Source organism: Rhodnius prolixus, unplaced genomic scaffold (assembly GCF_049639745.1).
Source record: "Rhodnius prolixus isolate KJV_2025 unplaced genomic scaffold, Rpr scaffold_12, whole genome shotgun sequence".
Taxonomy (NCBI): Eukaryota; Metazoa; Arthropoda; class Insecta; order Hemiptera; family Reduviidae; genus Rhodnius; species Rhodnius prolixus.
The window spans coordinates 4,058,546-4,074,151 of NW_027411635.1; the positions used below are offsets into that span (position 1 = coordinate 4,058,546).

The window sequence follows — 15,606 nt, forward strand, 5'->3', positions numbered from 1 at the left end:
GTTTTCTAATGTTTTGGGAGGAGGTAAGGCATACATTAGTGATTGTAGGGAGTAATCTGTAAATATGCTTAATCATACGTTAATCTCCATTCTCTAGTAGTTAAATTGATTTTGAGAGTTTTGTTGTGTAGTACATTGCCGAAACGTAGAGAGACATAATATATCTAAAAAACATGGTGTTAACGCGTGGAAAAGTTTATGTTGTGGGCGTAGGAATGACAAAGGTAATGGATTATTTTTATTTTAATATTTGTTTATTGTATTTTGTTTTAACTTATTTACTTCCCTAGTTTTATAAACCCGGAAAGAGTGACAAAGATTATCCAGAATTAGCCAAAGAGGCAGTAATGAAAGCTTTAGAAGATGCTAGAATTGCTCATGATGATGTGAAAAGCTGTTGTGTAGGATATGTTTATGGTAAGTATTGTAATGTAATGAAGCATGTTCTTCCATGTACATAAAGAATTTCTAAAGAGAAGTTCTAATCCTAAAAGAAGTTACAAATATCATTTTTTAAGGAAGTAAGATGATTTTTACCATTATGAAAGTGTTGACAGATTAAATGTAGAAACCAATTACAATATATACTTTTTATTAGAAAAATTTATCTGATAATGAGGTAAATTTACTTTTTCGGCATTTAATTTGCCAAAATTATTTATGATTTCTGACTCTCATTTTATGCTTAAGAAGTTGCTTCATTTCAGTGAATGGTAACGAATCTTTGAATTTTCATTATTTAAATGTTTTTTGTTACTTTTATTACGTTAAAATTAGGATATTTATAAAATAACGCTAATTCTACCATACACTTAAATTTTTAAGTTTTTTAACGAGCAGTTTTGTGTAATCTTCTTTTGAAAATACTTGCTTAATTGGTTTTGAATTCAGTGGTAGTCTTAACTTGCCACTTTGTGGGGGTATTGCTTATCTGGTAATTAAGTAATTCTTCCAAATACACAGTATGTCTTGACTCTGAATGTTTCTTATCGACTGACATTGAAAATGTATTAATAGATATTGAGAATGATTTGCGTAAAAATACTGGAAATGTAAATTTGTTGAGGTTGAATGAAAAATTTGAAAAGTTGACAGAATTTGTTGCAATTAAAATTGAAAACATAAGATTATGTGAAAAAATTAGAAAACAAGATTTGGAGTTTAAGTTTCTACTACATTGAAGAAGATAATATTAGATATATGAGGAATTAAATTTTTTTTTATTTATTTGGAATTTGGATTTAGCCATAAAAGGTCAGATTTCGTTAGAATAAAAAGAGTTGGAGCCAAAGGAAACATACACTCGATTCAGGGAAAGTTTGTTTCATTAAGTCCAAAGTGAACATTTTGAATAATAGGGAGAAATTAAGAGAAACTAACAATAGCATAGACCAGAGGTCGCCAAAGTGGACTACCAGGGGTCTATTTAACAAAAGTAGGGGTCGATCTGAGCCAGGGGGTCGAAGGAAAAACAATTTCGAACCCAATATAGCGAATTTAGCAAAAAGAAACACCAGGCACACTCATCTCATTAATTAAGAAGCAATACTGTAGTTACTATACATATTATTTTTACTTATTTGTAATTACTTATTTAATAAATATTAAGGTATTTAAATTTCAATATCAAGATATTTTTCATAAAACTATTGTCACACAATGTTCTCCAACTTCTTATCTTGGCAATTCTCATCTCCTAACTACGCGCAATTTCATTATCGAAGCGATCTAATCTATAATACTTTATTAAATTACTTTAATAAATGTTTAAAATCATAAAATAAATGTACAAACACAGTACCTAATAGTTTTATTTTAATTAACTGAAAATTACTTTTATGGGGGTCGATGGATTGGTCCATGATCAAAAAGTTTGGCGACCTCTGGCATAGACCAAGATTTCTTGCCAGAAATTAGAGAAGTGTTTGATAAAATTTGTTTTTTAGAGCTAATAAAAATTATAGATCTATTTGTTATTTACGAAAAAAGTGTTTTATAATAATGCAGTTTTATAGTTACAAATTTGAAGAATTCTTAGGCGTTTTGAAGAATAGTAAAACTTTATGGTAAAATGTAACTTTGAGGCTGAAAATAATATTACTGCAGTGGAATAGGTTTCCAACCCATTTCTTGTTTCAGCTGATAACTCAAACTCGTATGTCCTGTATAAAAACTTAGGCTAAGAAAATGTTAGCCATTTATGGAAATTATCGTTAGAAAAGCTTGTTGGATCTTTAAATAAATAAAATAATTAAATTTAAATTGTAAACCATATTAGATACGAATATCTTGTGCGCATTATGTAACTTTTAAAGAGCAAGAAAATCCTTACCACTTGTTAGTGACATGTAAAATATTAACAGAGTTTTGAGTAAATGTTTTAAAAAAGCAAATATTGTACATAGCGGAGAAGTAATTTTGAATGGCAAAAAATTGGGATAGCTTAGTTCATTACTGTATAGCTAGCTGGAATTATATTGGGTTGACCGGAAAATTATGCAGGATTATGGTAAAAAAAAAAAAAATCCGGCCGAGTTTGAACTCGTAAAACAAAATTAAACTCGAAAATCACGCTTTGACATCTTAGTAAAGGTAAACAAACATTTTTGTTTGAAAGAAGATTAATAAGTGTTTACATTTATAAAAGTTAAAAGTCCAACAAACAAACAGTTTACTATTTAAAGGGGTATTTTAAAGAAAACAAAATCCTGCATTATTTTCCGGACAACCCAATAGAACATTTCTAGTTAAAGAATTTAACTTTGACCCATAACAATTTTGTAATAATCATTACTTTGTGTGCATTAAAAAACTACCTTTTTTTGAGAAGGAGACTCTACTTGTGGTCAAAGGGCTATTTATGAAGTAGGCATGACTGGAGTTCCAATCTACAATGTGAATAATAACTGCTCTACTGGGTCTACGGCATTAATGATGGCCAAGCAGATTGTGGAGTCAGGATCAGCTGATTGTGTGCTCGCTTTAGGCTTCGAAAAAATGGAAAGAGGTTCTCTAACTTCTAAGGTTAGAATGCATTCTGACTCAAAAGATATAGCTGTCTCTTGCTAAAAAATCTGGTTGTACAAATTTTTTAAAAAAAATTTCTGTACTATTTGAAAAAGTGATTTTACTTACTGGTTTGAATATGGCTCTCGTGTCTGTTTGTTAATGTGTTTAGCCACCAGAACTCAAAACACGAAAATCATAAAAACCGAAATTTGAAATAAAACGCGCCTCTATGGTCGCGGCAAGCTTAACAAAAATTTCAACATCGGAAGTGTCACCTCACTGAGATATCCAAGTAGATTACAAAGTATACTCTTTATAAGCGTTTATTACTTTCCTTTTCGTTAAAAGTGTGGTTAAGTCCACTGTGTTTGTTTATGTCGCTGACTCTATCAGTTGTAGCACGCATGTTATTTCTATTTATGACCAGTTCTGGGTTTTTATCCATCAGCAGAGGCTGATTGAAATCAAATCCTCAACACAAACTGATAAATTGTCATCTGATAATGGATAAAAATCAGCTAAATTTCCATTCAGTATTTATGATAAAACAAATCAAAAATGCACAACTTTTTCAAGATCTTTTTCAACAACTTTGACAAGATCTTTTTTTGGTTGCAAGATTTCAAGTGAGAGTTCGCGAATAAGCATGTGTCTTACTATTCGTTTCCAACTTACAAATTATCTAGAAAACTGCACACAGCAGTCTTTTTGTTGATAGTTCACTTTTTTCTTCTGTTGGTATGAAATTAATTATTTACTATTTATGCCTTTAGTCTGTGAATTTTAATTGAACAATGCATTCAGTTTTATGATCGTACAAATCCAATGGATAAACATGTGGAAGCACTATCCGAACTTGTTGACATTGACGGAAGCCCAATTACAGCACAGATGTTCGGAAATGCAGGAAAAGAACATATGGAACTTTATGGAACAAAAGCAGAACATATGGCTAAAATTGCTTATAAAAACCATAAGCATTCCACCAATAATCCGTTAGTTATGGTTTTTGTAATTTTGAATTCATAATTTATATTATTGTTAATAATCATTTAGAATTTATTGTGTAGGTATTCTCAGTTTCAAGAAGAATATAGCTTGGATGATATCTTAAAGTCCCCTACAGTTTTTGGTCCTCTAACAAAGTTGCAATGTTGCCCAACATCAGGTAATTTTTATTTTACGCTTACTAACTTATTGACTTTACTTTTCAGGCTCTATTTTTTTCCTACAATAGAACTAAATTATAAAAAAAAAAAAAAAAATTTGGTTTTCAACTTTTGAAAAAACTGAAAAAGTTTACAATAATCGTGGTTTTGGATATGCAGAATACCATAGTTTAATTTTTTGTTTAAATTTTATTGTGAGGGTTTTAATTGAACACTAAATAGTGGATTTTCTTTTATCAGATTACATTTAAATACATTTTACTATACAGTTTTTTATTTTATGACAATCTTTAATTTTTACAATTTTGTTTGGTCTAATTATTTTTATCATTCGGAGGAAACTGTTTTGTCCTATTATTATTATTATTATTATTCTACACTATCTTGGACGTCATTTTGAAATCAGTTGTATTTTATGCCGACGGACAACAATTCGCAGGATGTTCAAAATGACTACTTTTTGCACTTCCATAGTTACCATTTTAGTCCCAAATTCTACTCTGACTATAAAAGGTCGTTATGATTATTGTTAAATTGGTTATGTTTCTAGGTTTCAGAGTGTCTTTATTCCCAGCTTATGGTGTTTCCTGGAGTTGCTATCTTTTTCATCGTCTTTTTTATCTATCAGTTTTAGTTAGAATGAACGGTTGTTGTTTTGTTGTTATTGCTGTTTTTATTATTATTATCGTTATTATTGTTATTAATTATTCCTCGTCACGCAATTCGTATATTATCAGGTGATTTCTAAACTTTAACGCACAAGTCTAGGATATCCTCGGGTCCCATTTCTGTGCATCTTATTGAACCCATTGGCAACTACAGAGCCTTTAAGTATCTGCTCAACATTTGCTATTAAGTTATTTATTGAGACTACGAACAGGTCAATCTAATATATAGTGAGGTCCATCTAATATATTTGTTTCTGCTCGAAGCGTATAACTTCTGGTATATCATAATATTTTTCTTGCACTGTGCCCGTAAATTCTAATACAAAAGAATCACGACAGCGTTCAGAACGATTTTATTTGCTACAGATGTAGCAGCAATACATCTTGGTTGTTATTGCAAACATCTAAGTACATGATCTTTTTAGGATACCCAATAAATTTTACAGTGTTCATCTGTAACAATTCAGGAGGCTTGATCTATAGCGGCCCGCTGTTCTTATCATAAAGTGGACAATCTTGGCGAAATCATTGTGCCTTTGCAGATAATCTGTGGAGCTAGTGCCAAGCAGTTGGCTTTAAAAGGGACTGTATGCTATCTGATCATTGACGCCTGAATTAGTTGTTATTAATGTTACTAATTTGGCATTTATAAAAATTGGAAAAAAATAGTTTAGAGTTAAGAAGCACATATTTATATACTAGTATATAAATTAGGTCCTGTGAGCCTACACAGACTTGTTCTTTTCCCGCTATCGACTATTCCAGTCTTGTTTTAAGTTATTATTATTTTTGTTTCTTTAACTTACTCCGTGTTTAATTTTCCAGACGGCGCTGCAGCTGCTATCTTGGCTAGCGAGGAATTTGTTTTTAGGCATGGGCTTCAGGAGAATGCAGTAGAAATACTTGGCATGGAGATGGTTACTGATCTTCCTTCCACTTTCCGTGACAAAAGTTGTATGAAAATTGTAAGTTTGCTGATTACATTAGCTAAATATTTTACAATTGTAAATAAACATTATTTGATGCTATTAAATTATTTTACTTAACAGGTAGGATATGATATGACCAAAACTGCTGCAGAACGTCTGTTCAGTTCAACTGGACGAAAGCCTGATGAAGTGGATGTAGTTGAACTTCATGATTGTTTCTCAGCTAATGAATTAATCACATATGAAGCTCTTGGACTTTGCCCCCCTGGTTGTGCGGGTGAGTTTATTGACTCCGGTGATAATACCTATGGGGGTCGTGTGGTTATTAATCCATCTGGAGGTCTGATTTCTAAAGGACATCCTCTTGGAGCTACAGGTAAACCACTAGCATCACGCTTTAAGTGATGCCTCAGTTTTAGAATAAGGTTCTCCATTCTCTTGGTTATTCAGATGAAGTTCCTCGGCACTTTTCAAATTCATCTTCTTACTTTTCGGTACCTTAGAAATAGCGGCAAAACGGTGTCTTTAAGCACTCCCGGTTATGCAGGCCTTGCAAGTGTACTTGTGGTTTTTTTGTTCAGGCGCATCATTATTTATCAATGGCTGTCTTGAACTATCTTTTTCTAAGGTCAAATCACTGTGTATAAAAATTAGTGTATGTCTGGTTTGTGTGTATGGTAGCAATTCCATGGTTTCTAGTTTCGAAGTCCTCTGGATGTCTTTCGTTTAAAAAGATTTTTATTTTATACACCCAGTTATTTTAATGATTCTTAAATGAAAATTCATCAAATTTAATTTACTAATAATTTAAAAATGGGAACTGATGGTTTTCAGGACTGGCGCAGTGTGCTGAGCTGTGCTGGCAGCTGAGGGGCGAGTCAGGCAAACGACAGGTACCTTCAGCAAAACTTGCACTCCAACATAATATAGGTCTGGGCGGCGCTGTAGTTGTGGCTCTGTATCAACTTGGCTTCCCACACCAAAATAGGTTTGGATTTTATTTAGTTAAACTTATTTTAGCTTCTTATAGTTTAAAACTATGTTTCTACAAAGACTATCGATTTTTTAATTGTGGGTTTCTCTCATAAGAATCGTGGCGGCTTTAAACTTGGGTGAAGCAATCTTGTCATAAAGCATGTCAAGTTCACATCGAAACTGTCGCTTTAATCGTGTAAGTTCGTTATTTCAAGTCATGTTCTTTAAAAAGGGCAGAAATAAGAAAAAGCTGGAAGGTTGTTAAGCTTCTATTGTAAGCCCACGGGTAAACCTAATTATATCTCTTTAACAAAAACTAACAGTTTAAAAAGTTAAGTACGTACAAGGGTTGATTAAACACCAAAAGGTACACTAAATTAAGTATGTGGGTTAACTCTTGTACCGTTAAATGGTGAGAGAATGCTTAAATGCTTTTAGTTGTGGTTACCGAAGAATCCTAAAAAGCAATTTTCTTGAGAAAACGTTTTGAATAGAGTTGGAAGTTATTTTTATGTAAATAACGTAATTAAAGTGCGATTGCAGTACTTCTGCTTATGAAAAGTTTGAATAATTTTACTGCGATTGCAGTATTTTTCCCTAAAATGCAAAGAGAAATTAATCTTCAAATACGCACGATTGCAGTACTTCTTCTTAGTAGGTGTAAGAGCTTGATGGTAGTTTAGGGTCACGTAGGAACTTCACGTAGTCACTTCTTCGTTCTAAATTTTATCAAAATGGGACTAAGCATTATAGAAATATTAGTAATAATAGTTTTAGAGAGAGCCTTAATTGCGTTGGGCAAACTCCCCTTCGCTTCGATTCGAAAGTCACTTCATGCATAAAATCGGTATACGCGTCGATAATTTGATACGATTGCAATACTTCCTCTTAATAGGTGTAAGAGCGGAATGTCGCTTTAACATTACGTAGGGGAGCCCCAACCCTTTCATCCTGCCAGATTTTATCTTTATCGGGCTAATATTTACAGAGTTATTAGTGTTGTGACTTGGTTATCAGACAAAAGGTATATACTACAATTTATATACTACACAGACTTCTCATTATAGCTTTTATTTTAGACTCCCATATTTGACGCCATCCTCCATATTCTTCCTTACATATCACTGACTATCGATAATACATATTTATTACAATCGATTATACAACATCACTCTCCCTTTTAAAAGATTTGCATGCACTCTTGCACTATAAGGGTTTACACTACTTTGTGTTCTTACGTTCTACTATGGATTAATATAATACAATATACATTACATTTTATTTACATTTACATCATGTATAATCACTATGAGAAAATCTTTTTGGTGGCTTTATTATTCTTACAGGTCTAGTATATGTATTGGCTTTAGGACTGACATCTTTATTTACAAACATACGACTCTCATCTTCTTGATCAGACTCAATTGCTACACTTTTTGAATTGTTTTCAAAGTTATTATTGTTATTAGATACAATATGAAAGTAATTTTCGTTTTCTTGATCGAAATGATCTTTGTTATTTAAGTAACTAAGTTTTAGTTGTGACATGTGTACCTTTTTTATTTCTTTTGAATTGAGTTTAACCAAATAGACCATATTACCTAGTCTCTTGTGAATTACAGCTTGTAGCCATTTAAATGGACCTTTTTGACCGTACAAATGTACAAGGACTTTCTCACCCACGTAAAAGGTTTTACATTTAGGGATGTCAAATCTTACTGACTTTTTTTTGGGACTCTTTAAATGCTTATTTTTATTTTGACAACTGACAGGATTACATATTGAAACAGGAGTTTTAGGTTCGTAATTCAACATAAGACTCATAGGAGAAACTCCGGTTACACTGGAAGTAGTTGATCTTAAGGAATATAGACATTGACTTATTCGAGTTTGTAACGGAATATCTGACTTTTGACTTAGTACTGATTTAATTAATAATTTTTTAAAGGATTGCACCTCTCTCTCCGCTAAACCATTTGAACGGGGATTATAGGGCGGTATCTGTATTAACTTGATAGTACGGTTTTCACAAAACGTAGCAAATTCTTTAGCGCAAAAGGGTGGACCGTTATCAGTGACTATGACGTTAGGTAAAATCTAGAAAAACATTCACATAACTTTGCTGTTACACTGCTCAAAATGGTATTGTTCATAATGAAACACTCAACCCATTTAGTATAATCATCTATTATAATTAATAATTTAGATTTGTGCGTATCCAAAAGATCTATGTGTACTCTATGCCATGGAGTTTTAGACACTGGCCATGACTTAGTTACAATTGGAGATTTGTTTTGCGTTAACTGACAAACTTTACATGACCTGACTTTTTGCTCAATATCAGAGTTTAAACTAAACCACCATACATATGATCTTGCCAACATTTTACATCTAGTTATACCTACATGATTATCATGAATAAGTGAAAGAACTTTTTCTTTTAATTGATCAGGAATTATCCCCCTGTTACCATACATGACGCAACCTTCTTGAACAGAGAGTAGATTACGAATTTTAAGATACTTTTTGAGCGGTGAATTACTATTACTATTCAGTTCATTTAAATTACCGTTTATACAATTTAAAACTTTGCTCAGTATTAGATCTTTGGTTGTAGCTGAAGCTACTTCTTTATATGGAATTATGGGTGTAGACAAGTAAACAAAATCACAATCTATATTGTCTTCTGGCAAATCAACTACACTATTGTCCGGTAGACGTGACAAACAATCGGCATTTTGTATATTGGATCCTTTTTTAAATTTGATAGTGTATTGGTAAGAGGAAAGTATTAAAGACCAACGAAGCAATCTTGCTGCGGCAATTTGTGGAAGTTTTTTCTTTTCTGAAAAAAGGGACATTAACGGTTCGTGATCAGTAACTTATTGTAAACTTATTTCCTGCAAGATATTTATGAAATTTAGTGACTCCAAAAATGATACTCAATGCTTCTCTGTGAAGTTGACTATAATTTTTCTGAGCAGCTGTAAGGGTCGCTGATTCAAAAGCTATAGGTTGTTCAACACCGTCGAAGATATGACTTAAGACTGCACCTAGACCATAACAACTACTATCACAAGTTAGTATTATTGGTTTATCCGGATCGAACAAAACCAAAAGGGATTTATCTGAAATGGCTTGTTTACTATTAAGAAATGCCTGTTCACATTCATTTGACCATAACCAAGACACATCTTTCCTAAGTAGTTTATGTAATGGTTCTAATATATCTGGTGCCATTTTAACAAATTTATGGTAATAATTGAATAATCCTAAATAGGACTTTAATTGTGTAATGTTCTGTGGACGCGGTACATTCACTAATTTTTCTATTTTGGACTTGCAAGGACTGACGCCCTTATCACTAAGATTATAACCCAGCACTTCTAATGAGTTAACAAAGAATTCACTTTTATCTAAATTTACTTTGACATTATGATCATTAAGTCGATTTAAGGCAATAAACAATGTGTTTTTGCATGATTCTACATCTTTTCCTCCAATGATCATGTCATCTTGGTAAGCACCACAAAAGTCAATATCTTTTAAGATTTCGTCTATAACAGATTGAAAAATTGCGGGAGCTGATGATAGACCAAAACAAAGGCGATTGTAAACAAACAATCCACAAATAGTATTAATAGTTAAGAATTTCTTGCTGTTTTCATCTACTTGCAACTGCAAATAGGCATTCGACAAATCTAACCTACAAAATATTCTACAATTATGAAGTCTCTGAAACAAATCTTCTGGCTTTGGTAAGGGATATTGATCTACAGACAAAAATTTATTGACCGTTACTTTTAGATCTACACAAATACGAATTTTACCATTTTTTTTTGGAACACACACAATGGGAGAGGCCCACTGACTATTTCTAACTCTAGATATGATACCTTTGTTTTCAAGAAATGATAACTCTTTTTTCACTTCGTTACGTAATGCATAAGGAACATCATAAGCTTTGCAAAAAATAGGGACACAATTTTCTTTTAAATTTATATTGACTTTGAAATGTTTAATAGGTTCATTATTTGATTTTTTACTGAATGCTGCAGGAAATTTTTCTTCAAGTTCCTGAATAACACATGATTTATTGACACTGTTAACTAATAAGGGTTTAATCTGATTGGTCTTACCTACATTGCTTTCCATCACACCTGGGCTATTATCTGAAAGAAATATTTGTCGCCAAGCTGGTGAAAGGACATCTAGCCAATCTCGACCTAATAATGCTCTATGATGTTTCTGTAAGGTTACAACAAGGTTTAGATTATGGAAAAAATTAGAATTGAATTTGACAGTGACCACACATTTACCCAATAATAATTTAGCAATAATAATTTTGAAGGGGCCATATATATAATAAATGGGGCTGGAGTGAGAGTCATGTGGGGGGTATCTTCCAATGATGTAACGTTATTAAAATTTCACTAGCCAATGAGCACTGAGACTATCTAATCTCTGAGATGGTCGCCGGGCCAATGGTGTATCAATCGTTCTGGAGCGTTGTTTGTGATAGTGCGTGGGGAGGGAGAAGTTTGTTGGATTGATTGAGAACTACTAGTCTTTTTCCAGTCTTGTAAAAGGGTGTTCTAAGTTAGTCTTTGCCTAAGTACAGACCTAAGGATCGTACTTTTTCCACAGTGAAATTTACGGTCCCGTGCAGGAAATATGGCGGGCGTAGAATTTAAACCATTGTTAACCATACACCTTTTCGTTAGCAACTCTATTTAAGGATTCGTCTGAAGCTGTTCGAGGATTTTCGCCGGTACAGGCGAGATATTTATTGACCAGTAGGATGTGGTAGGTTGTGGTATCTCAGGTTTATGATGGATAATTATAGTAGCCAATTTACTTTATAGAAAATATTTCTTTATTTTTAAAATAGTTGTCTTTTTGAAAAAAAAAACACCAAAAAAAAGCTTGAAAATTTTATATTGGGAGCCTAAGAAAAAAAAGGTTCAAAAATGAGTTATTTGAAAGTCTCTTCATCGTACATGACGTTTTTAATTTTAAAAACTATTTTTTAGATCATAACAATTAACCCCCAGACCTCCACACTAGACTTAAAAGAACAGAACTAAACAGACGCTATCGACTACTTAAAAGACTCTTAGACGATAGATCTAAACTCTCTCTGGACAACAAAAGACTGATTTATACTTCTATTTTAAAACCCATCTGGGCGTATGGAATAGAGCTGTGGGGTTCAACCAAACGCTCCAATCTCCAAAGGATTCAATTGCTACAATCTAAAATACTTCGAACTATCGTATTCGCTCCATTTTATGTCTCCAATCTGACTATACACACTGACCTTAACATTCCTTTTGTCACCCAAGTTGCTAAAACACGATACAGAAAACTCCACTTCAGCCTGCAATCTCATATAAATCCTCTAGCTCAAAATCTTTCTTCTAGAACTCTTCCTGACAACCCGACAAGACGTCTTAAACGACAGTGGCCTCGTGATCTCCTCTCAAGTGAAGAGAGTGACTAAACATATAATGTTTTGGAGTGTCACCACTGGGTAACTTCTCCACTCATTTACTTCGACATGTTCACTGTTATCATTGTTACTTATAGCGCTAACGTGCTGATTGTAGCACAATAAACGCAAAAAAAAAAACAATTAAGAATAAGATTAGATTACCGGGGTGGGACTTATGCCCCACGGCGCCGCAGCCAAAAGAGGCTTATTGTGCCATCCCCATTTAAATCTAGTAGTCGAAACCTCCCCTTCTAAATAGGTTGAGGACTTTCCCTACTAGTTCTTTTTGCGCTACCATCTCCTTTGGTCTCAAAGCTCCAAAGGTTTCATAGCGCAATCACTCGATTGCAACACAATCGAACAGCCAGTGAGAGGCCGTTTCCTCCTCATCCTGACACAATCTGCACAAAGGTTCCGAGCTGACAAACCCCTCATTGTACAGTTGGCTATGCCCTTTGTGTACTGTGTAAATGTATTGGGGTGTAACAGTATATGTTGCTCATGTTCATGTTGTTAGGCTGGGATACCCGCAGGGACGCCAAGTACCCTGAAGAAGTGGCTAATCCACTTCCCCCTACGGGGTCATAGCAATTAACTAGTTTATTAGTTTCCTAAAAGATAAGTGTTCATTTCATTGGTTCAGTTTTTTATTTACTTATTAATTATTGTTATTTTGGTTCCCAGATCCTACCTGAAGTTGAATCCTACAGAAGCTGTTAAAGATCCTTCAATATTTAAAGTAGCACGACTCTTTAAGATTTTGGAAGGTGCTATGCAAGATGATAAGGATAACTTAATAGAAAAAGTTAGAGGCATTTATTGTTTTAAAGTGAAAAATTCAGAAGGAAAAGAGGGAATGTGGATTATAAATGCTAAGACTGGAAGAGGCTCTGTTGTCTACAATGGAAAAGGTAAACAACAAACAGACAGTTGTGATACACACATAACGTTTTATTCTAGCCGAAATAAACGCCCTCTCACTACATTTCATCGTTTTTGTGCCATTTTAAAATACCGAAGTCTACGAAACCCTTGAGAATTGACAAGTTGTTCCAGATTTTTAAGTTTCATAAAAATAATCAGTCCTTTGATATTACAGCTCTTATGGTATCCACAACGAAGTTGGTAATGCTCCCTTTTGGAAGGATATTTATTTGTTAAGTTAATTTGGATGGATAGTTAAGTTTTAGAAAAATTGTTTTTTAAGCAATTTTTAAATAGTAATGCATGCATACAAAAGATGAGGATGCATATCATTCAGTTTGTGTAACTTACTAAAATACAATTCAAAAATAAAAATAAAATAAATAATAATAATAATAATAATAACTTAATACTAGGCGCAAATGACCAAGTTGTTGGTGCACCAGAAAAAATAATAAGGGCATTGTGAAATACAAACATTAATAATTATGTACCAATGCGTTTAAATAGTTGAAACTCCTTCTTTTTTTTTAAGTTATAATTTATTGAATAAAAATAATTTTTTTAAACCAAATATTTATGTAAAAAAAAAAATTATTAGTGAATACGAGTAAGTAAAATAAAAAATAATTTTGAAGTAGTTTTCATTTCAATACTTAAGTGAAGTATTAGACTAAGAAATTACAATTCTATTTTTGAAAAACTAATAAAATTAAAATATATTTCATTTTTTTTATTTCGTTGTAGAAAAGCCAGATGTAACTTTTATAATGAAAGATGAAGATGTAGTCGATCTTATCTCTGGAAAACTCAATCCACAGAAGGCATTCTTCCAGGGTAAAATCAAAATCCAAGGAAATATGGGACTAGCTCTTAAATTGACTGAACTACAGAAGAGGGCCAGCACTAGAATAGAAGAACTTAAGGCAAAATTGTAATAGCTGAAACAAAGAAAAACAATCGTTAGTGAACGGATGTTTGGATTTTTTGACAACTATCTCTCTCACAACTCTCTCTTTTTTTTGTAAGAGTAACAGTTAATGCAATAGTAATTCTGGGAACAATTTATTTTTCAAAATATTATTTAGCAATTTCTCAAGATTTGTTTATTAAGTTTAATAGTTTGAACTAAAATGAATAAATACCTGCATAAAATGAAAACTTCTTACAAAGTCGATATTATTATTTTTATTATTAATAATAATTAAAAACATAATAAATACGATAGAAGTCAACTTGGTGAGCGTTGCATTATATAGCTGTTGTAGCTGATGATTTTTGGGTTATCAAAGAAAATGAATTGTTTACCCATTTTTTGTATTTTTTTTTTTGTTTTCAAGATTTTCGTTTTGATACGTAATATTTTTTGAATTATCATTATTTATATTATCATTTTTTAATTTTTACAGTCACATTCCCTACTTAATTTGAGTTTTTCTCCAAGCATAAGTATATAATTTAGAAGTTGGGAAACGAGTAAAAAAATAAATTTCAGAAAACCTCATTTTAAAAATATGAAGTGTAAAAGTTATTTCTTATGAACTCATTTTCTGCAGTATATTTTATTGTGTAATTTGGGATACATACACTTTTTATTGGAGTCAAGTATATACTATAGTTAGAAGATAGCATTGGTTCAGGGAATACTCTCATATACAATGTAATACTTTTTCTATTAAAATATGTATTGTTATCATTATGAAATAAAAGAATTATATTTGTTATTTCTTTTAAATGGTTTTGTTACAATTTGAAACGAGCTGTTGGTTGTGTGATGGTTGTATGATTGGCTTAAGTTTAATGAAATAGTTTAATGGTTCTGTTGATCAACTGTCTGTTGATTAAATTATATTTATAGATAATGACAAAAAGATTTCCCTAGTTTCTGAAATTTATTAGGTCTATATAAATCAGTTCGGGAATTTATTAGATCTATATAAATCAGTTGTAAGGGCTTAAAAATATCTATTGGTGGCGCTCTTGAGTGTCGAGTATTTCTTCAGAGGTTTCAGAGATTGTGAATTAGAATAGCCTTCCACTTGTTAAAATTTAACCTCTCTTACCGGTTTAAATCATATTTCGCTTGTCAATGCGAGATGTCCAAATAATGCTCTCTAACTTTTCTAGAGAGTATTTGAAATGATGGGTTCTATTGAATTGAAGCCGGATTATTTATATCATGAGATTCAGAAAGAAAGAAAGTTCAGGCATTAAAGCCCTAGGCCCTATCTCTTTGTAAATAAACAACTCACTTCTAGGCTTAAGACTGTGCTATTTTTTGTTGCACTTCGGATGAATGGATTCGAACAAAATTCAACTTCAAAAGGAAAAAATTATCTGTGGGAATAGACTAAATCAGGTCCTAAATTGTTGAGTATTCATTTTAAAAATCTAAAATGTTCCTAAAGACAAGTGAAATAACTTAAAACAAGGATGGT

The 15,606-nt window shown here is 32.3% G+C and overlaps 1 protein-coding gene across 4 annotated transcripts; it reads left to right on the forward strand.

Annotated features, from left to right (window-relative positions):
- Nucleotides 1-6: 6 nt before the first annotated feature.
- On the forward strand, nucleotides 7-14,903 carry ScpX (Sterol carrier protein X-related thiolase). 4 transcript variants are annotated; one of them, XM_074143082.1, is made up of 10 exons: nucleotides 7-224; nucleotides 291-417; nucleotides 2,828-3,024; nucleotides 3,814-4,004; nucleotides 4,080-4,177; nucleotides 5,672-5,811; nucleotides 5,896-6,151; nucleotides 6,610-6,763; nucleotides 12,929-13,155; nucleotides 13,916-14,903. In XM_074143082.1, the coding sequence occupies exons 1-10, from the start codon at nucleotides 174-176 to the stop codon at nucleotides 14,104-14,106; spliced, it is 1,632 nt and encodes a 543-aa protein (XP_073999183.1). In that variant the 5' UTR covers nucleotides 7-173; the 3' UTR covers nucleotides 14,107-14,903. The 4 variants fall into 4 exon arrangements, with proteins under 4 accessions (XP_073999183.1, XP_073999185.1, XP_073999184.1 ...); XM_074143084.1 differs by having other exon boundaries at nucleotides 5,896-6,052; XM_074143083.1 differs by having other exon boundaries at nucleotides 8-224; nucleotides 2,831-3,024.
- The last annotated feature ends 703 nt before the right edge of the window (nucleotides 14,904-15,606 follow it).

Coding starts and splice junctions, on each gene's coding strand:
- ScpX (XM_074143082.1), top strand. CDS start 174: ATGGTGTTAACGCGTGGAAAAGTTTATGTTGTGGGCGTAGGAATGACA. Junction 5,812..5,895: donor ACAAAAGTTGTATGAAAATT/GTAAGTTTGCTG, acceptor TTTACTTAACAG/GTAGGATATGATATGACCAA. Junction 6,152..6,609: donor ACATCCTCTTGGAGCTACAG/GTAAACCACTAG, acceptor GATGGTTTTCAG/GACTGGCGCAGTGTGCTGAG.